The 23311-nt window shown below is 32.9% G+C and overlaps 1 protein-coding gene across 1 annotated transcript in view; it reads right to left on the bottom strand.

Moving 5' to 3' along the window:
- Positions 1–23311, bottom strand: part of SLC38A11 (solute carrier family 38 member 11) — a 66197-nt gene that overhangs the window by 24137 nt on the left and 18749 nt on the right. Inside the window, exons 6-7 of the mRNA XM_051986249.1 lie at positions 20391–20497; positions 17050–17129 (exon numbers count right to left, since the gene is read on the bottom strand). Of these exons, the coding sequence (XP_051842209.1) occupies positions 17050–17129; positions 20391–20497 (187 nt within the window). The remainder of the gene's footprint in view (positions 1–17049; positions 17130–20390; positions 20498–23311) is intronic.

Here is a 23311-nt window from a genome sequence, read left to right as displayed (position 1 = left end):
TGTGATTCATTTAAAGTGGGTAGTGGATATGAAGCTTGCCAAATCATGGGAGACTTGTTAGTATCTCAGACACATAACTCAGGAAAGTAGTTATCCGCTCTGTTAATATCAACTTGACAAATAGATGACTGTGTAGTACTCAGCAGGGGATGTGCCTGATTGGATGATCTCTTTTCTATAAACACCTGGGCATCCAGCATTAGTTCTTCAAGCAAAACAGGTGTTTCTCTTCAGAAAATCCAATTACCTTGCTTTTCTCTAGAAAAAGAATCTGCTAACTGTTCTTTAGCTTTTAGTACTTTTTTTTTAGTGGTCACTCTTTTCTGTGTCACTATTGCATCTTCCTCTCATATTACAAACAAATCAACACATTATTCTTCTCCAGTTTTTTTTTTTCTTATTCAACTACCTGTTGATGATATCCATGTATCTTTTGGGGGTTTCAGAGGATGCGTTATCAAAGCAATCTCCCCCCACCTTTTTTTTTTTTTTTTTTGCTGAGGCAATTGGGGTTAAGTGACTTGCCCAGGGTCACACAGTTAGGCAGTGTTAAGTGTCTGAGACCAAATTTGAACTCAGGTCCTCCTGATTTCAGGGCTGGTGCTCTATCCACTGCACCACCTACCTGCCCCCATCGCCCTTCTTTTCTACTTAGGATGAGGCTAGCTTGTCCAACTGTCTTTGAATGTCAATTATCAGTTTTCCAAATGTTGTGGGAAATTTGGGAGGGCAGAAGATTCTGGTTTTCATTGGCTTTAGAACTTTTAGCAAAAAAAATCTCTTTACCCATCAGATAAGCCCCTTCTATGCAATGTGTAATCTTGAAGAATTTCCTGAGACATTATGAAGTTCAATGACTTGTCTAGGTTTATATGTGTTAGAGAGTGGACTTGAATCTAGAGCCTCCTAACATGCCATCTTGCCTCTCATGTATATTCATAATAAAAATTAAAAGGCATGCTAAGGACTGTCATAAATTATTGTAGTTTGTGATGGATATTGTACCACTTCTTTTTTTTAAATAGCATGGAAACAAAATTACACCATAGGATCTGGAGCCAAGATACTTACATTAAAATCCTCCCTCATATTTCGTAGCTTTGTAGTCATGAAAAAGCCACTTAATTTCTCATTATAATCTGCAAGTTAGGGGCATGTATACTTTTACTTCCTCCTTCCTAGGGCTATGGTGCAGAAAGCATTAGGCAAATCTAAAAGTGTTACAGAAATACATTTTTTTATCATGTTATATCACTTGTTATGTGGAAGTCTTCATGATATGATGGCCTTTTTAATGCATTAGCAAAAATTATTGAGTTCATGGCATTACTGGAAGAAGATAGTTCAGTGATGGGACAAGATGAGATTTAGTAGAGAGACAACCTGGGTTATAAACTGATATATTAAAAATCTCTTGTTTTTTGTTTCTTTAAAGCAGAGGATAGTCTCTATCATACATGGAGAACTTATATTATGTCCAAAGTAATGGACAAGAACTGCATGAGTGGGATGAGACAATATAGAAGATAATTTGTATCAGAGAAAGGAGCTGTTTTTGTTCAGTCATTTCAATTATGTCTGACTGTGACCCGATCTGAGGTTTTCTTGCCAAAGATATTGGAGTGGTTTGCCATTTCTTTCTCTGGGTCTTTTTTTTTTTTAATTAACAGATGAGGAAACTGAAGCAAACAGGGTTAAGGGACTTGCCCAAGGTCACCCAGCTAATAAGTGTGTGAGCCAAGTTTGAACTCAAGAAGATGAACCTTCCTGACTTCAGGACTGATGCTCAATCTACTGTGCCACCCACACAACAAACAAAAACACCAATTCAGTGGGGTAAGAGCTATATGATCACCGACTATTAGAACTATTGGATCTGTCAACTTGGTTTTATAGTAATCCCATCTGGCACAGAGCAGCCTGGTCCTTCTCTGAGAGTCTGAAACTAAGATATCCTACACCTTCGAATTCCCGGTACCTATCAGTCAAATGCTTACATCCTCAGCCTTACAGCTAACCTGCTTCGTTGTACCACTCAAGTGGACCTGTTATTTATTTGGATGTTCTCTCTAATATCATATACTTTCATACCTGCTCATCAAGTGTTTTTTGTCCTTTTTTCCCATAATATAATATAATATAAAAGATTCACCTATTCTCTTGGAGGAGCCTTTCTTTTTTAACTTCTTTTTTTTTTCTCCTTAGGCAAATTGAGGTTAAGTGACTTGCCCCAAGGTCACACAGTCAGGACTTGTTAAGTGTCTGAGGTCAAATTTGAACCCAGGTCCTCCTGACTGCAGGACTGGTGCTCTAATCACTGCACCACCTAGCTACCTCAAGGATCATTTTTCTTTAGACTTCATTAGGATACTAATTAAGTATCAAACTGACCTAACTGTAATCCCTCATTCTCACCATGTTATTTCTTAAGTATACATCTCTCGAATAATATCCATTACTCTAATTCTTCTTCAAAATTCTTTCTTCACTATGTGTTACAAGTTGCTCACACCTATCATCCCTCTACATTTCCCTGTATCTGACAGATTATAGTATTCTATAACTTGAAGCCATACACCAATACTATCAGTAGATTATCGCTATTGAAAAACTGAATCTTTGTTTCTTGGAGAATCAGGGGCCTTTAAAGAAGCTTTACAATACCCCAAGGGGAATCTACCCTGCTTTCCTTCTATTTAATTCTAGGGCCATTTCACTTACAGTATTTGTTATTCATACACATATGTGTGGGCTTGTACACATAGCCACATAGACCTGAGCAAGGTCAATACTGACATGTCCTATTTAAGCAACAGGCAATCTTCATCCACTTGATTTTTACTATGTGTATAGTTAAGCCAAATTCTTCCCTTGCCTTTACTTGTATTTCCCAGGAGAACCGGTAAATATATTTCCACTTAGACCCAATTTCCTTCTTGCCAAAGATGTCAAGATTGATATGATTTAGATATTTTAGTAGTATGTTCACTCATTGATTTAAGAATTACACAGTTATCATATCAAGTTTAAAATGAGATTCTTAACTTTATTTTCTATTTAACTATTATTTTAATTTATAATTTATTTTAATTATATATTTTATCATTTATAGATATAATTATATATTTATAATCACATATATTATAATTATATAAATTACACATACAAATAAATTTATGAATATTATATTTACAATTTTAATAACATATAATTATATATTTTGTAATTTATTTTTAATTTTATTTAGAATAATTATTATTTATTTTATTTTTTATTTTCTATTATTTAACTATTATGCCACTCTGTCACCATCACTGCAGAAATGTGAGCTGCACAGGGCTGAATGCCATTTAAAATATTACTGTGGACAAAGATCCATTTTGTCCACAGCATCACTGTGTGGCTTACTGATGGCAAGTCTCTCCATACTTTATCTTGGAAAGCAGATTGTCTCTCTCTCTCTCTCTCTCTCTCTCTCTCTCTTTTTTTTTTGCTAAGTCTACACTCAAAGTCTTTTTCAGAATGGTAGAATCCACCAGAATTTGTACTTTCTTTGCATAATCTTAGAAAACTAAGAATTATTATCACACCATAATATAGCTTTGCAGTAAGCAAATGGGAAGTTTGGTATGATAAATGTAGGATGTTGTTGTGAAAAAATATTCAAATTGCTCTATAATGTATAAACAAAAGACAGAGAATCTAAGAGAATCCTACAAATGAAGCTGATGAAAGAAAAGTTGTTCATTTTTAGCCCACTAATTTAAATGATAAACTATGAAAAAGTAATCTGTAATATAGGCCACCCTATTATTCTTTAGACCAAAAAAAGTCTAATGTGTGTATCAATTCATTATGTTAATTTTGATGTTCTGTCTTTACAACCTTTTAGAATCAAAGAGTATATTATTACCACAGCAACAGTAGAGTTCACTTTAATTTCCTTAGATTTCACCTTAGGGCATGATAGTGAAAGACAATCCTTATACTTTATCATTGATCAAACTGACTGTTTTCTTTCAAAATTCAGTTCTTCAACACTTAATGTTCCTTTCCTGAAAAAAAGTCATAGGGTTACCCAGTTTTCTTGGTTTCTTTTAAATGTGGCTCTTAAAATCTGTATTTGGCATACATTTGACAATCCCACTGCATATCCATGCCCTGCTCTCCTGCTTCAAGCTCCTTTATGCGTGAATATTGCTCATCATTTTCTTGCTGTTGAATCAGTTTCCTCTTTAATGTTCCCATTAATGGACAAAGAGTGGCCAAACATGTTTGGGAAAATTATAAATCACAATCATCTATTATCTTAGAAAATTACGGATTTTAGACAAATACTTGATATATTAGCAATCTATTTAAGAAATGATAGTATCACTAAGTAAAATTTAATAGACTGACTTTAAAAAGTAAAGATTCAAGTAGCTTGAATTCTGAATTTAGAAGTCTTGGTTCTTTCTTTGTATCATCAGGAATATTTACAAAAGTTTGTATAGTTTTCCTGAAGGTTTGTAGTTCTAGCTACAAAGAACTAGATTTTTTAGTTTGTGTTCTTCTGAAGAACTCTACCCTAGAGATTATGACCCAGGTTCTTTTCTCCTTTTAGGGCATGAAGCCACTCTCACTTAAAATATGAAGTTAATATCCTTGGAGGAATTGAAAGTTTACAATTTTGTATTTAAGTTCTGCTGCTTAAAAAGTCTTTTACATTGAACTCTGATGTAAATTTATTATCAGAAGATAAAATTTTATAAATGTAAATAAATAAAAGTAATATAGAAAAAGGACTAGAGGATGCTTGGAAGCTTTTAGGATTTGTCACAGAAGTCAAATAGACCTGTATTTACATTCAAGGCACTCTTATTGTTTCAAAGTCTATGCAATTCATACTTTGTTACCAAAAGATGATATTTAATAAATATAAATAAAAGTAATACAAGAGGGGATAGAGGAAGTTTTTGGGATTTAGCACAGAGATCAAACTGTTTTGGGTTTACATACATGGTACTTCAATTGCTTCAGAGTCTATTCAGATCAAAGCAAAGGGGCTATCCTAAAAGAGAATGAAGAGAAAAAGAAAGAAATAACATCTCATCCCCTAAGACCAACACAAATAGAAACACGAACACACATACACACATGCTCACACACACACACACACGCACATGTATTTTGAGTTACAAATTTAAAAGGAAATTTTTTAGGGATAAGGAGAAGGTGCTTGGACTAAATTCATGGCAATTTTAACTAAAATTACCCATTTTGCACGCGGTGCATCTAGTTCCAAAAGAGAACCATCTTATTTTGAACAGCTTATATTTTGAGCAGTGATAAGATAAAAAGATAGGAAGGAAGAGGAGGGGCTGGAACTATGTGGCCTCTGAGGTTTCTTCCATCTCTAGATCTAGCATCCTCAGATAGCTACAGTGATCACAGGCCTATGAAAACATGCTGCAGGATCCTTCCTTATCATCAGAACATTTTGCCTCCACATCAGGAGATCAAACATTACACGTCTCCATGGCATTGTTCCAAATGTTTTCTACTAAATACAGATACCTTCCAAAGCACACAGTCTCTACAGGGACTCTGTTATTGGCAAGAGAACACCATGCATTAACCTCTTTAACCAGACACATCCCTGGAGTTAAGTGCTTTGGCTGGTGTGTAAACAGAGCTTTCCATTTCCTGTCACATTACAAGCATTAATGATACAGACAGACTCTCCCCACTTTGTGAACCCCTTCTCTTATCTGACTTTGCAATCACCATCTGCATCAGTTGACTACTTCCCACCTCCCCCATACTTCTTGCTCCATCTGTCCTGGACAATCAGTGTTTAAATGAGCATTACAATTATCCAGAAATGAATTTTTCTATAAAATTTAACTTATATTGCTTTACACCTAAGTTATTATTTTTGTGCTTCATTGTCCTCATCTCATCTTCATCTGGTTGTTGTTGTTTTGTTTTTAAATCCAAGAATCAAAGTGGAAGATGACATTAAAATATACAGAAAAACAGAACAAGGCTTACCCTACTTTATCCTGATCTTTTATTAACACATCATTTTTACTTTCCTCTAAATCATGTAAAAAGCAAGGACTGTCAGATAGCAACAATAATGCAAGTGCTCTTTTAAAGAAAAGGAGGGAATTAAATATTGAGACTTTTACCACTACTAATGTCTAGACTTCTCTCCAGGACAAGGCATTTTCTTCATTTTATGTTTAAAATAAGGAATTTCATGCTTACTTTGGAAGCACATATAATAAAATAAAGCATTTCCCATGACTTTTTTGGATATACCTAGATCATTTACAATACTTGATAATTAACTATTATAAAAGGGTACTTAGGGAAAGATTTAATTTAAATGACCATTCAAATAAAGCAAACCATTTTTAAAATATGGTGGTCAAGAAAAGAAGAGCTATTAAGTAGGACAATCCACTCAAAGGGTACAGGGAAATATACTAGCAGGAATGAATAGGTCCAATTGTCTATCAAATCTCTCCAACTCAACACTTCAGAAACAGAATTCATCATTCTTCTCCCAAACCCATTCTTCCTCCTTACATTCCTGCTTCAGTTAAGGGTACCCCTATTTGAAACTGAGTTAGTTATCATCCTCAATTCTTCATTCTTAGCCATCCCTTTCTATTTAATGTTATCACATCTTATTGATTCAGTCTCCATGGTATTTCTCATACTTCTCTACTGTTCTTAAGAAATGATTGCTCCAAGTTGGGGTTATACTGATAATAGAGGTAACAATATCTGACAGCCTGACTTGATTAGGATAATTCAGAAAGATAATAATTTGAGTATGTTGTTAGATCCTGAACAGGTTGTAAAATCATGGAATTTGTTCCTAAAATGAAAATTAAAATATTTTTTAAAATAAAATTTTTTTAAAAAATAAAATAAAATATTTAAATATTTAAAAAATAAAATGGTGAATTTAGAGATTATTTAATCTAATTCCTTCATTTTACACATGACAAAACTGACAACCAGAGAAGTAAAGTGAATTGTTCAATATCAAATAGATAATAGTAGCAGAACTAGGATTTGAATTTAGATCTCCCAATATTTTTTCTACAATTTCCTTCCCAATTGAAGAAGAAAAGACATTAGCATTATTGATTACTGAATATGAACATGGGAGTTTGTCATGGAAATTGTTTTAAAATTATACCTGCTTCTGTTTCCCCTGACCACCTACTCCCTTCTAGTTATTACAGTAAGTTTATAAGTAGCCAGTACAAAGCTGGAAGAGTATAGTGCTAGGTGAATAGAGTGCCAGAAGTGATGTTAGGAAGACTCATTTTCCTGAGTTCAAATTTGGCTTCAGATGCTTACTAGCTATGTGACCCTAGCCAAGTCACTTAATCATGTTTGCTTCAGTTTCCTCATCTATAAAATGAACAGGAGAAGAAAGTGGCAAATCATTCCAGTATCTATGTCAAATAAACCCTAAGAGTCGGAAATGATTGAAACAACTTAATAACAACAACAATATTGCAAAGGGAAATCTAGAAGTCACAGAATGTCCCAAATATCAAAGGAGCATAATTTGTTAACTGTATCCCATATTAGTTAAAAATCACATCTTGAAACTATGGGCTAAATCAGGACCTTTTAGTCCTATGATCTCAGACATCCTCAGTAAGACCAGAAGAACACCAAATGTTACTGATAATTTTTGAGATAATGTGGGTATATTAATGAACTACCCCAAGGTAGCATGGATAGTCTCTCTTCCACTAAAAGCCTATAAATCTTCATTTACACACAGCCTAATCAATGGAAATTGCACAAAATGAGATAATTCGTTCATTTTTCATTGTCTTGCTGGGAGACAGCTATGCTCCTTTTGGAGTGAGAAAACAATACCCAAGCATTTCCCCGTGTAAGCAATAAAGAGCAATACTTTGTGCTACCTGCTAAAAGCAATGAGAATTGTAGGGGAACCATACTACACAGCTAAAAACTACCTGTAGAGAAAAACATATGGCAGGTAAAGAAAATACTTGTGGAAATTTGAAGGAATCTTTGTATTTGAGAATAAAAACGACTCTGAGGATTTATATTAGGATTCATTCAAGAGCTTCTATTTTGTGTTCCCTTTAAATTAAACTTTCTTCTGTAATATAAGCATCCTGCTTCCATGAGGGGATAGCATGTGAAGATTTTCTCAAAGTTTTTTGAAGATGGACATATAAGTGAAAAAAAGGTGAGAAAAATGTGCCCAAGTAGAACTATTCCTGTCCTGTCATCAGAATCTCAAAAACAGGGAAGTGTGTAGCACCTAGGTAAGTGATGATCAGCAATTGAGCCACTCTATTACAACACAAGTCAAAACTTTACCCAGTAGAGGATACAATTGAACATATATGCAAATTTGACATGTGATAGTTCCATTTTACCTTGCTCTGGATAGAACCCATTTTTGAACATTATGTTTAATTCTGGGCTCCATAATTTACTAAGGATATTGAAAAGCTGAACTGTCTAGGAAAGGATGACCAAGAACATGGGAAAGAGTCTCAATAATATGCCAATATGAAGCTCTATTTAAGGAAGTAGGATGTTGGGCTCTGAGAAGAAAGACCTAGGGGAAACATAAGTTTCTTATAAAGGGCTGTCATATAGATAAGAGCAAAATTTATTTGTTTCCCCTGAACCAAAAGAGCAAAACCACAAGTACTGCCTGAAAGCTGCAGAGAAAAATTTACTTAATATCATAGAGACTCTTTCTTAAAATGCAAGCTATACACAATAGAATGGGCCACTTCAAGAGGTTGTGGTCTGCTCTTCAATGGAGGTCCTTAAGTAAAAGATGCAATACCACTTGGTCGAAAAGGTGATTTTTAATGAGATACAGAATGTTTAGTTGGCCGGCCTCGGAGGTCCCTTCAGACTTTGAGACTGTGATTTTGTGATCCAAGGTTTTTGAGACTTCACATAGGCAATATATTGCCTATGTGTGAGAAGTGAAGGGAAAAGAAAATTTAAAAATAATTTGGTGATTGTTAAGAGCACAAAAATATTCAATGTCAGTCTTGACAAAACTCATTCAGTCCTCTTTTTAAAAATCATGCTTTCAGCCAAATTAAAAACAAATTTAAAAAAACAAATGATTTAAAAACAAAAATATTTCCCTATTCCCACATTTCCAACACTCTTAGCAACATCTAGATTTACAGATTTGGCAAACCAAAAGAAATATGATTTCTTTGTAAATAGAAGCCATAGCTATGTAGAGAGTACTTGATCTTTATACCTGCAACTTATCCTTGAATCTAAGGAATGGACTACTAATACTGTTTTCTATGTGAAAATTGGTTTCCTGTTTGAACTTCCGTTGAAAAAAACTGAATTGATCTCTCTACTTTAATTCTCATATATCTTTCCTTCATTTTTTAAACTACGGATCTTCCCAGAAAAGCAACCACAGATGACTATAGTCAATTTAAGGATTCCAATTATGAGTTATACTCATTCATTCATAAATAAAGTTGAATAAAAAGCTTTCTTAAGTAGACTACATATTGAAAAATATATTTCTGTCATGGTCCTGCAGGTATGATCTTTAGCCTACTCAAAGCATTTAACATTTTTCACATTCTCTAAATAGAACTTCTTTTAAAGTTTTTTTTTTTAAACTTGAAGATGACAAGTGTCATCTTGTCTATATTTTGACTGCATCATGTAAATTTTGAAAAAATGATTTTATTTGATGGCTTCATTTTAGGCATAGTGTGGACTATGAAATCTCTGACTACACTTATATAAAGGATGCAATAAGAGTATTACTTCACCTGCTCTGTCATTGAATTAAATGAATGAAAATGGCCTCAGAAAAACTAGAATCCTTTGTCATGTTACTGAAATTTTACATAAAGAACATTTTACAATTATATAAATTTGGCCAATTTTTCAAAGAATTGTTACTCTTCTGACCATGGCTTCATGATGACTACCAAATAAAGTTCAAATTAATGACATGGAAATCCAAATCCACATGCACATTTGAGGAAGTGGGGTGTAAACATTGAAAGTCATGCTTAGAAATACAATGTGATTATGGTGTTATAATAAAGAAAATGTGCAAAGTGTACACAACTGAGTATTTAGGCTATAACATTTTTATTCTGAGTGAAAATTATATATAGTACCTCAAATGATCTTCATTTGTAAAAATGGGTGAACAAACAAAAAAAAGGTTTTGATAAGAGGTGAAATGAAAGTTTTCATGGTAAAAGTACTTTTGATTAAAGGTGCTTTTGATTTTTTGTAAGCATAACATCAGGGAAGAAAAAGTATTTCTTTGCTTTTGTTGAGTTTTTGGAAAGCAATTAAACTTTTTAAGAACACAAATGGTTAAAAGTATAAAACAAAGCTAATTATTATGTCTCAGAGAACCCCAAAGCTCCTGGACTGTAAATATTTGAAATCTTGTCAAAAAGTAGAATTTATGGCACTATGGAAGAAGAACTTGAATTATGTGTTTTATTTTTAAATCACTGCTGCTAAAAATGTGTTTCCATAGTAACAAGGTCAACATCAGCAGCTACTGTAGAATTCTCCCACCTTTTTTTTTAATAGTGGATTTCAAGATCTCTTTCAAATACGCATTTAGAAACTCAATGAAGAAGCAGTTTTCTTGATCATCTGAAGCAAAATCAGGCAAAACACACACACACACACACACACACACACACAGAACACTGAAAGACTTATGTTTTATGGATAATGAGCATTCATAGCTGTCACATTTCCAGCAAGAAGTCAGTCCACTAGCTACCATGCCAATCCCAAACATGTTCTGCTATAAGCCTGATTATCTTTCAAGACAAAAAGGTTATTTACACTCTTACTCTAACAGAAAAGAGAAATTGCAAGGTATTTACAAACACCCTTCTTTTAACATCTAATTACTATAAATACTAAAAGCACAAATTCCAATTATTAGAAAAGTTTCATACACTCAGGTGAATCTTATCACTTGTTAGAGAAACAGCAACCATAAATTTGCCAAATTTCATTGCTCTTTGAACTAAGGAGCTATTTATTAGTCTGTAAAATAAAATCATTTAACTTAAAACAAAAGAACAAATTAATGGTATCAACGATCCTTCATAATCTGCCTCCCAATTTACCTTTTTCTTTCAATACCTCACTGATAACATGTATCCAAAACTCCAGTTAAAGAACTATTTATTTCCCAAACATGTTCCATATGTTCTTGCCTCCATTTTGCTGTTCCTTCTGATTGGAATAACTTCTGTTGTAGCTACCATATTCACTTATCAAAATTCCTATTCATTCTTCTGGATTTACTTCAAATGTCATATCTTTCCTTTAATTTCTTCTTTTAAAAAGATAAGATTACTAATTGTAATAAAATTACTAATATGACTCCACTCCTCTTTGTTTTGGTCTCTCACACCTGCCTTCAATCCTTCCTATGTCTTTTTCCTTCCTCTTATTTGATACCATTGGGTTAAAAAATCAACTTTTAAAAATTATAATAGAGATTTGAAAAATGACTGAATTTCTAGTTTTTGTAATTCAGAAGGATTAGCATTCACTTAACAATCCTGAAATTGATTTGGATTTTGAAGACAAACCTGAGCCATACCCAGGAGGTTTAAAAGAGAAAGCTATAGTCTTTAAAAAAAAGAGTAAGAAAGAAATTAATGGGGATTATAAAATCAAATTAGCAGCATCAATAGGGATAGTGGGTCCCCAAGACTGCCTTAAACTTAAACTGAGCAAAAAAGAATTATAGCACAAGGGTAATAAGCAATTAAAAGGAAAAACTGAAGGAAGGCTGAGGTGCATCCAAGAAAAAAAAAAGGCTGAGGTGAACCATCAGGTTTTGCAATTCTCTTGGAAGAGAAAATTGAGACTGAAGGTTTCAGTTGTCCTTACTTACCTCTTTGAGGACTGTGGTCAAGTTATTCCCAAAGGTTTGTTTTTTTTTTTTCCTCCTATATTTCCCCTCCTCCCTTGCTTGTCCTATTAACAGACACTGTAATATATATTCTTGTCACTTCTTTTACCTAAATGCTTCAAGTATCCTATTTTACTTCATCAAACTTAAATAGATGAGGGATTAGCTAGATCTACAGAGGGATTAGCTAGATCTACAAAGGACTTTAATTTAAATTAAAACTTTAAATTAGAACTTGTAATTCTAATGATATTTTTGTTGACTCCAACAAAGTCCTTAAAAGAAAAGAGAAAGGGGCCATATAGACCTAAGGGACATTTTATTGCTCTATGGCTAAAAATAAGATAACTATATAATTCTAGTCTCTGATGTCAAAAGGGAAAAGGTATGGTAGAAATTAGGTGAGGCCTAGGTAAGAGATTCAGAGGAGCTGAAGAAACAGAAAAGAATAAGTAACTTCCATAGAACTACCCATTAGTTCAACAAATGTAGTTGTGAGCTTATGAGCAGGCAGAGATGATATCTTATTTATCTTTGTATTCCTCCATAATACCCTACACTTGGGCAATATTCAATATATATAAATTGAATGAATAATGAATTATTTTTATATTTTTTCCTTCATGTCAGTCTATTCTATTTTACTTGCTAAATAAATAAAAACTTTCATGAAGGTTTAAAGATTCATTTATCAGAACAAATCCTTATAAGGCAATGTTTCAGAATGAAATATTTTTATCTTTTAATTGAAAGATTATAATGAAACCACAATTTGTAGGAGCAGGGCATAATAGGACATCCCTGGACTTGAGATTGGGAAGCTGAATTTGAATTCCAGCTCTCATTTTTATTACTTGTGTAACTATTGACAAGTTACATAGCTTTCACCATTTTATAATGCAGGTAATGAATGTAACTATTTGACTCACGGAATTCTTGTGGGCAAATCATTTTTGATAACAAAGTGCCATATTATATTAGCATTATTATTGTTTATTCTTCCTTAGTGTATCTATTTATGTAGATATTGAAATAGAAATCATATTGAATATAAGTGGAAAATAAAAACATTGCATTGAACAATATAAACTAACTTTATTGAAACATAAAATGTTAATGGTTATAAATACACATAGCCTTTTCTTAGCTAGAAGTTTTTTATAAGTAACCTTAAAAATAAGTCTATTATTTATCTAACAAATAGGCTAAATGACTCATACTCTTCAAACAAAATGGAAGTAGTTTTGAGTAGTTTTCTGTGTTAAAGTAATTAAAGACAAGGAGAAGTTGGCTGTGAACATTGTTACAAATTTAAGTGATTTACAAAACAAAAAATCTAACAAATCAATATTTAAAAAAAATTCGGGGGGGGATGATTTGAAGGATTGGTAGTTCAATAGATAATTGCCTAATTGCATTTCACATGGTTTCCTTTATAATAAAGAAAATCCAAAAAGTGAAAGGTTCTCTGAAATTTGAAAATATTTCCATTATTGAGGGTATTTTTAAAAAATTATGAAAGGAGACTAGGCAAATTTTTGCAAATGATTTCCTATACCATATCATATTTTTATAGCCACACTATTGACTGAAAGATATAGTGGATACAAGATTTTATAGTACTTCTCAATTGATGATTACCAGAAAACGTTTGACTTTGTATAACAAAACAAAATAAAACATTTCTTCCAATAAGAAATCTCTTGTTTTGTTAAAATTAGACAAGATGTTTATGAGGGAATATTATTGTTCTATAGGAAGTGAAGAGTGGGATGCTCCTAGGAAAAACAAAAACAAAAACAAAAAAAGTGGAAAGTCTTCCATGAACTCAAGCAAAGTGAAATGAACTGTATACAAAGTAATAGCAATTCTTGAGATGACCAGCTGTGAGTAACTTTGCTATTCTCAATGTACAATTATCCACTACTACATAGAAGGACTTAAGATGAAAAATCTTATCCATAGTGGAATTCTTTGGCAAAGAGACCTAACTGAGTTTCAATTGATAAATGATGGACAGAAGCAGCTACACCCAAAGAAAGAACACTGGGAAACGAATGTGAACTATCTGCATTTTTGTTTTTCTTCCTGGGTTATTTTTACCTTCTGAATCCAATTCTCCCTGTGCAACAAGAGAACTGTTCAGTTCTGCAAACATATATTATATCTAGGATACACTGTAACATATCTAACATATATAGGACTGCTTGCCATCTGGGGGAGGAGGTGGAAGGAGGGAGGGGAAAAATCGGAACAGAAATGAGTGCAAGGGATAATGTTGTAAAAAAATTACCCTGGCATGGATTCTGTCAATATAAAGTTATTATTAAATAAAATAAAATAAAATATTAAAAAAAAAAGAAAAATCTTATCCATACCCAGAGGAGGAACTGATTGTGGCCAAACAGAGACTGAAGCATTCTCTCTCTCTTTTTTTTTTTTTTTTTTGGAAAGTTTTTATTTTCATTAGGATGGAAGATTTGTTTGTTTGTTTTTCACAACTTGACTTTTATGGAAATGTTTTGCATAACTTCACAAACCATTTCTTAATTGTGAGTGGAGATAAGAGAGAGAACCTAGAACTCAAAAAATTTAAAAACAAATATATAAAAAAATTATTCTGAATATAACTGGGGAAAAATATTAAATAAATTTTTAAAAAATATAAAAAAGATTAGACAAGATTTTTTGACACATTAAAACATATTACTATCAACCAAGAAATAAAACGGAAAATGTTCTTGCCTAAAATTTTTACCTCTGTTACAGAGGATGCCTTGTACAAGGTCCAAAAGGTGGTAAAATTCCCTGTAAATGATGATATTTTCCAGATATTTTAGTTTATATGTAGAATTGTGTTAATTATTTCAAACGTCAGACTATTGTAGGGTTTCATACAATTGGAAGCATCTAAGTGGCTCACTGGGTAGCTACCTGTGTTTCAATAGTGTTAAAAGCATGTAGTTCATTATGATCTATATACACCAGAGCCATCTCCCATCGTCCTGATCTATATCTTGCCACTGGACCCAGATGGCTCTGGAGGGGAAAATGAGGCAAATGACCTTGAACAGCCCTCCCTTCAATCCAATTCACTTGGATTTGTGTGTTGTGGCATTCCCTCCCTAATGTCATGTTCCTCTTTGGAAGGACAAACAATATACATAGATACATTAAGGCTCAGTGGACAGAGCACAGAGCTGGGAGTCAAAAGATCTGAGTTCAAATCCAGCTTCAGACTGTATGACCCAAGGCAGATTATTTAATTCACTGGAGAAGGAAATGGAAAATAACTCCAATATCTTTGCCAAGAAAACACCATGAATACTATGGTCCATGAGGTTACAAAGAGTCAGACATGACTAAACAATTGAACAACAATAACTTGATAGACCACTAGGACTAGAGTCAGAAAAACGAGTTCAAATTTGATCCTATTTATTAGACTGGCAAGTTATTTACCCTCTATCTATCTCAATTTCTTCAACTATAAAATGGAGTAATTATATCACCTATCTTTCAGGGCTGTGAGGATCAAATGAGATATATTTGTAAAGTATTTAGGGTAGGGTCTGGCATATAGTAGACATTAATGAATGCTTATTCCTTGTTTCGTTTCCTGTCCTGTCCTTAAGTGAGATCTATGATTACACAAAAAACTCATAGAGGAAGAATGAATTGGACAACAAATGGCTTTTATTTAGATTAAAACATGTAGTCAGATGGTCAATCCGGGATAGTTAGGGCATCACTACCTATGTTTGGGATTGACATTGTGGATCGATAAGTTGGACACAGATTTGAACAGGAGGAAGAATTATTTTGTTTTTTTTTAGTGATCTGAAGTCAGTATGTCTTAGTATAAAGATGCATATTCAACATGTTGAAATTTAAATTTAGTAATTGAAATGAAGCAGATAAAAATTTTTTTAAGAAGGAAATACTCTAAAAAGAATAAATTAGAGATATTTATGCTATTCCTTTTACTATTTTAAGTGAAGACATCTAAGGAGGAGAAACAGTAGTTTCTTCCCTCTCTTGCTTTTTGGTCTCATGTTTTCTTTGTTTCCCATTTTTCAGAATTTCCATGACAAGAGGCTGAAGCCATTGCTCAGGATCTTCTCTTAAAATCTCAAGTGACCCATAACTTTAACCCTGCTAGTTAGTGGTGCAAATTTCCACAGAAAAGATAATTTGTGAATTTCTTCCCACTCTGGTAGATAATGAAGATAATGATGAGGGAGAAAATGATGATAATTATAACTCAATCTAAATAGTACTTTAGAGTTTAGAAAATGTTTCTAATATTATGGCAACAATAAAGCTTTATTAATTGCCTTTTATTCACAAAGTGTGGTTCTCTCTCTAGAATACCTATGCAGTCAATAGAGTGCTGGTCTTCAAGTAAGAAAGATCTGAGTTCAAATTGGCCTCAAACATTATTAGCTGTGTAACTGTGGGCAAGTCATTTAATATTGTCTGCCTTAGTTTCCTCAACTATAGAATAATAATAACACATTTCTCCCAGGGTTGTGGAGAAAATCAAAGGAAATAGTAGATGCTTGATAAGTTCTTCCTTCTTTCCCTCCTTTCCTATTTCCTTTTTTTCCTTCTCAGAATGATCTTGTAAGATAGGTAATCTTAAGTAGTATTATCCCTATTTAATAGGTGAGGAAAATAATAATAGCTAGCATTTAAATAATAATTTAAGTTTGCAAAGCACTTTATATGTGCTACCTCATTTAATCATTGTGAGACCCTTCTGATGTAGGTGTGTATAGGTGCATGAAGTAAGTGCGTAGGTGAGGTAATATTATCTCCATTTTACAGGTGAGGAAATTGAGACACAGAGAAGTTAAGAGACTTGCCCAGTATGAGATAATAGTATCTAAGGCTAGATTTGAACTCAGTTGTTCTTGATTCCAAGTAGAGTACTCAATCCTCATTCCACCAAGCACGAAATAACTGAGTCACATTCACACAGCTATAATGCAATCCTTCTCTAAAATACATATGATGTTTCATTTTTTAACATATATGTGATGACTGTAAATTCAAGATCAAATTAATAACAAAAAACTTACATGTATGGACCGAGGGTGAATACTCTAATGATTACAAATGTCAGGATCACTGCAGTTAAAACTGCAGAAATAAGGGATGCCTGCAAGAGAAAATACATGTGTCATCCATTTATTGAGGCAGATATTTTAATTTTAATGTTACTTTATTCCTTTAATAAAATTTGACTTTTCTGATGACTTAGTACACTAAGATTCACTAGTTAATTCTATTTATTGTTATAGATAGGGGTAGGAAAATTTCAGTCTAGAGATCAGATACGAGCTTGACTTAATGCCTGTGCTTTTCCTCTAAAATTAACTTTATCTTATAGATATTTTGCTTGTTTTTGCGTATTACTTCTTCCATTAGATTGTGAGCTCATTTGAGAACAGGGATTGGGTTTTTATTTATTTATTCATCTATTTATCTATGAATTTTTATTATTTGTCTTTCTTTGTATTCTCAATACAGCTCAATGCCAAGCAGATATCAGAAAATAAAAGGTTCTTTACTTATATTCATCCAGTATTCAGCATAAGACAGCTACTTCTGCAAAACCACAACCAGATTTATAAGCTATTAGTGGATTTTGATGGATAGTCATAAGCTGGTAATTGTTATATCTCCTAGTCTGTGTCTGTATTTGTGCAGATATTTCTATTTCTATTTTATTTTTTTCCCTGTCTTACTTTTCCTCTATTTCTTTTTCTTCCTCATTCCTCCTTTTCCCTTTTTTCATTTCTCTTAATTGCCATATCACAGAAACAATATTAAATTTAAATTGTACATACTAAATGTAAGTAAATTATAAAAAATAAATGAGCATATTTCATGTTTTCTCTTCTTAATTCTAAAAGCTAGTTTGTAGAAAATTTTGTATGTTTTCTCATAGACGTATGGAAAAGAAAATACTTTTTAAGAAATTCATCTGATCCTTGATTAATATTTTTTTTCTTTTAGTTGGTAGTTCTTAATACAAAAAAAAAAATCTCACCTGCTCACAGGAATGTACTGGAGTCAGCTCAAGTCATTTTTCAACAGCTGATTGTTAAATTTTCGATGTAATTATTTCTATCATCCAAATGAGCAAACATTACAAAGCAGGGCTTGACTTATTGTATTGTTGATTTTTTAGACTTAAACGTTATGGAGATAATGTTAATAAATGCATGTTAAATTTAAAAGTGAAAAAGGTATAACTTTTTTCTTATTAATAACTTCAGTCATCAACCTTTTATTAGTATACAACCTATAATCTCAATAGTGATTAGATCTATGATTTTAATAGTTTAAGACACTCCTTAATAAGAAAACTTTTTTTTTTTTAACCAATACAAGTCAGTCCCTTTTTTGCAATTTTTGATTTTAAAGAACTTCCTATAGCACTGGGCTCTAGGATTTGCCCATGGTCACATGTAAAAATGAGACATGAACCCATCCTATCTTCAAGACTAGCTGTCTCTCTAACACTTCTGCCTGCTTTCCTCAGTCAGGATTGTAGAGTGGCCTAATGTGCCAGATGCATGCACTTCTGCTAGGAATTCTTTTCATTTCTTGGCATTTGGAGTCTCTTAAATGATTTGCTACATTAACAGCTTTCTTTTAGTTTTTTGGTATATTAAATCTGAAGTAGAATGTAGGCTCTTTTCTAGTAGGAATTGTTTCATTCAATTCATTTATCTGGCAGTAGTATGCACATAGGAACATAGTAAGTATTTAATAAAAGTCTGTTGATTAATTATTGACTTAAAGGGAAAATCAAAAAAGAATGCTAAAAATTACCAAATACAATGGGAATGTTCTTCTTTTAATTCTTATGCTTTTTTTCTATAATATAAAAATGTACATATGAGGGAAAAAAAACAGAATGAAATGAAACAAATGACAAATGCAGCCAGGCAGGCCGTGTTTATACCCCTACTATTAAATGGAAAAATGTTGTAATGATCTAGACAATTCAAGAACAATGGCACTTTGGACAAAACCTGAGTTATTTCAGGTGGAAAATTTGAACAGGATAGAATTAGAATTATCTGTATCCTCCTCACTTGTTGTTGTTCAGTTGTTTTAGTCATATCCAACTTTTCAAAACCCCATTGGGGTTTTCTTGGCAAAGATACTGGGGTAGTTTGTTATTTTCTTCTCCAACACATTTTTACAGATAAAGAAACTGAAGTAAACAGGGCTAAGTGACTTCCCCAACATTACACAGATACTGTCTGAGATTAGATTTGATCTCAGTTCTACATGACTAGGCCTAATACTATGCCCACTGTTTTATTTAAATAAATTTAAATTTATTTATTTAATAACTATGAATTTATTATATTCGCTCTATACTTCATATTGAACGCATAATCCTATAACTGTGAATATATAATAAAAAGGCAAAGATTAAAGTTGATTGGATTACTAAGAAATTTGTAGGAATTCAAAATGAATGACAAGTTTTCACTTCTCATCATAAATGTTTGCTATTATGTTAAGTAGGGCTAAAAATTTAGAGCTGGAAAGGATCTTAGAAGTTCAACTAATCTAACACAATTGTTTTATGAGGAAACTGAAGTCCAATGGTTAAATGATTTGCAAAAGTCACTCGAGTAGTAGTAGAACTGGAAATCAGCTTCTCTGACTCCAAATTCATTGAGTTCTTTTTTAACTCATGACATCACACTAAGAAAAATAACAATAAAAATAACCTTCAGGACAGCAAGAAATATGCTCCAAGAATCATATGTGAATAACAATATAGTAATAAATAAAGACTATAGTTGCACCTTCATTGTGAAGTTTAGAATTGATTATTCTTATGATAACAGAAATCTGGCATTTATCAGTGTAAAATACATTGCAAGCCTTGAAGTACTATACGGTGACTATTGCTATTATCTGCAGTAATAATCATTTTAAAATTTATTGAATCTGACAAAAAGTGTTAGTAACAAATGAATAGTAGTTTACAAACAATGATATTTTATTATGGTAGAAATGGACAAAAATGGATTATAGAATCTGAGTTGTTTTAGCTACCTACAAAAAATAAATTCTGCTTGTATGTATATGGATTCCTTTTTCATTTTCGTTCTTAAGAAACAAAGCTTGTAGTTTGTAATAGTACCTGCTTTTAACAAGAAAAAGAAAGGACATATTTGTTTCACACTATGATTTGATATTATTCACTGATCCTAAAAGACTAATCTAATGACTCAACTATAGTTTACTTTAGGATAATCATAAATCATTTGGTTTTGCAGATAAATACTACAATTAAGAATTCTGCAAAGACGGCTGTGTTTTGGCATAATTACTTTAGTTGACAAGGAACAAACATTTCTGCTTCTATTTTAATTGTGGAGATTACCTTTCCCAGCTTTGCTATGTCCCGGTGCAAGCATAAAGGAAGGGAAAAGGCAAGTGTGGAGAGCCCGATAATGAATTGTCGGCTGATGAAAAAGTTACCAGCATCAACTAAAATACAAAGAAGATTATAGCATGTTTAGGGGTTTATATAACAAGAGCATATATACATAATTATATGTAACTTTTTCAAGTTTTTTGACCAGACCTGTGATTTTCTTGGTGAGAGGAATTTCTTCTCTCAATGTAAATTGGCACTTTCTCTGCAGCTGAGAGTATCAGAGAATTGTTTGGGAAGACACTGACTAGATCCCACAGCCACTATGGTTAGAGAACTCTGCACTTAAACCTGTGTCTTCTTGACTCCTAGATAAGTTTTGCATTCACTATGCAATACTGCTCTTCATGTAGAGCATATATTCAATAGAAAACATTTGTCTCCTTCAGGTCTGTGATTCCATAATTCTACCATGTCTCTAATGAATGGTTTTAGAAAACTGGGAAGGGGGGCAACTGAGAGTTTAAGTAGTATGTGGTAAGGTCACTTATCATTTATATACACACACACAAACATACACATGTCAGAGGCAGAACTTGAAATCCAGGTAACAGGATCATAGCACCATAAATGTACAGCTGGTAAACCTTTCATTTCATAACTGAGAAAACTGAGGGCACAAGAGGTTAAGAAATTTGTCCCATGTCACACAGGCAGAAAGATTCTTTTCAGTGTACTCAGGTCTTTTTGACTCAAAAACTATTCTTCTAGTTACTGTGATATATGGTCACTCATTTTTTAAAAGCTCAGTATGTTAAAATGTAAGTCATTACACCAAAGTTTTTGGAAGAAATAATTCTCAGGAAAGCATATCAAACATATAAAACTACAAATGTACATAAGGCTCAGTCTCTAGTTAAAATGTTCTAATATTTCAAACCAAAGTGGAAGGTTTTTAACTTTATCTCGTTTTAAAAGGAACCAAAAATAGTTAAGACTATGGAATACACCATTAAAGTTTTTTTTTTCTTTTGCTGAGGCAATTGGGGTTAAGTGATTTGCCCAGGGTCACATAGCTAGGAAGTGTCAAATGTCTGAGGTCAGATTTGAACTCCAGTCCTCCTGACTTCAGGGCTGATGCTCTATCCACTATACCAACTAGCTGCCTCAGAATGCATCATCTTTATATCTTTACATCCTTCCAGTGAAAAATAAATGTACAATTTTTGTTTTTATTTTCCATCATAAGAACAGAAGGAAGTCCTGAGTGGCCATGGAAGAACTTTATGAGACAACAACAAAGACTTTGTGTTCTGAAATAACATGCAAAACTCTTTGGTATTACAACAGTAAGAATGCTTTTTAAATCGAAAGGTAGTTTAATTTTTCTTTTAGTTGTTTATCTAGCTTTGAGACACACAATGAGAAGGGGATTTATTAAATGCTTTCAGGAAAAAAGATGACCTTTTTATATTATCATTCTTTATGATTTCATTTCTGCTTTTCTTCTAGGAAAAGTATTCTCCAGTGTTATTTAATCCCCAGAGAAGCTTCATGATTCTATGTTTCCTTACATAGAAGACATTTGACTAGGAGGAAAAGTATTAGCATATTGTCTCCTTCCCTCCTCTTCTCCTGTTTAAAGTAATTGCAAGTGGGTCATAAGTATCTATTAGCAAGTATACATGCCACTAAGTGGGCCACCATTAAGCCATAGCAGATGAAGAAGAAAAAGCTGAAAAAAAGAGGGAAATTTTGTAATCTAAGAGGTAAGGCTCTGCATGTCTGGTTTTTATGTTATACTGAGTGGGGTACACTGAAAAACTTGCCTAAACATACTTGCTTCAAGGTTGGAGAATATAAAAGGACAGGAGTGAGAGGGAAAGGGGAGGAGGAGATAGAAAAATAAGAAAAAGAAACAGAGTTATAGAGAATCAGAGCTAAGGAAAAAAATAGAGATAAAGAGAGGGAAAGTTGAAAAGCCACTAATTCCTACTCCAAATTTGGTCAGTTGAGATAATAGGTCAAATGAAGACAACAGGATTTATCATGGTAAAGGTCTTTTCTAGAGAAACCCTTATATTCAGGACTCTAAATGACACTGGAGATTTAAAATTCAATAACTCCTCAGGGCCAACAGTTGTTCTTGTAAGCAACTATTTTTTCTTCCTCCTAATAAGATTTTTATCTATAATATTGTAATCTCAGTTTGGGGAGGAAGGCAGCATGAAAGAGAAAGAAAAGTCTGTGAGCCAAGAAAACAATAAAATCCTCCAAAGAATAGGTATTTTATGTGATACTTTTTGGTGACATAAAAGTTATACTTATAAGTGATCTGTATTTCTCATTTTAAGCCTTTTGAATGGTCTTTTGACTGGAAAAGGCTAGAACAAAAGTCTGAATCTAATAAAGTAAAATTTAAAAGCTATAATTGTTAAATCTTACATTTGGATTCAAATATCAAGTGCACAAGTAGAAAATGGGAAAGGAGGTTAGACAAGTTTATCTAAACATGACCTGGGTTTATTGTTGTTGTTCTATTGCAATGTCTTTTAAAAACATTTATTGCAATGTTTTAGGGGATAATAGTCTAAGAGTCCAAAAAATGATTTGATGTTCATAGGCACTAAGAAGCATAATGAGTCCCAAGTTCACATCTCCAACTACTTGCTTGTTACTTAGATGCCCCATGCAATCTGAGCTTCCTAAAAGTTTTGACTCAGGTGTGTGTGGTGATCTAGTTCAGATGGATCTGAATCGGTCCCTGTTCGGGCGCCAAAATGTGGTGATCTTCTTCTTCTCAAAACGCAGCCAGGTGATAAAAGTTCAGATCTTTTATTATCTCCAATATAGCCCGGTTAGCTTAGAGGCCTATCTCTCTGCTTGGTTCCAAGAGCTCTCTCCAAATGTCTTTAAATCCAAAGGTC

The sequence above is a fragment of the Antechinus flavipes genome, chromosome 3 (assembly GCF_016432865.1).
Source record: "Antechinus flavipes isolate AdamAnt ecotype Samford, QLD, Australia chromosome 3, AdamAnt_v2, whole genome shotgun sequence".
Classification (NCBI taxonomy): Eukaryota; Metazoa; Chordata; class Mammalia; order Dasyuromorphia; family Dasyuridae; genus Antechinus; species Antechinus flavipes.
The sequence above is the reverse complement of the archived record's forward strand: the minus strand, read 5'-3'. Positions and strand labels throughout refer to the sequence as shown.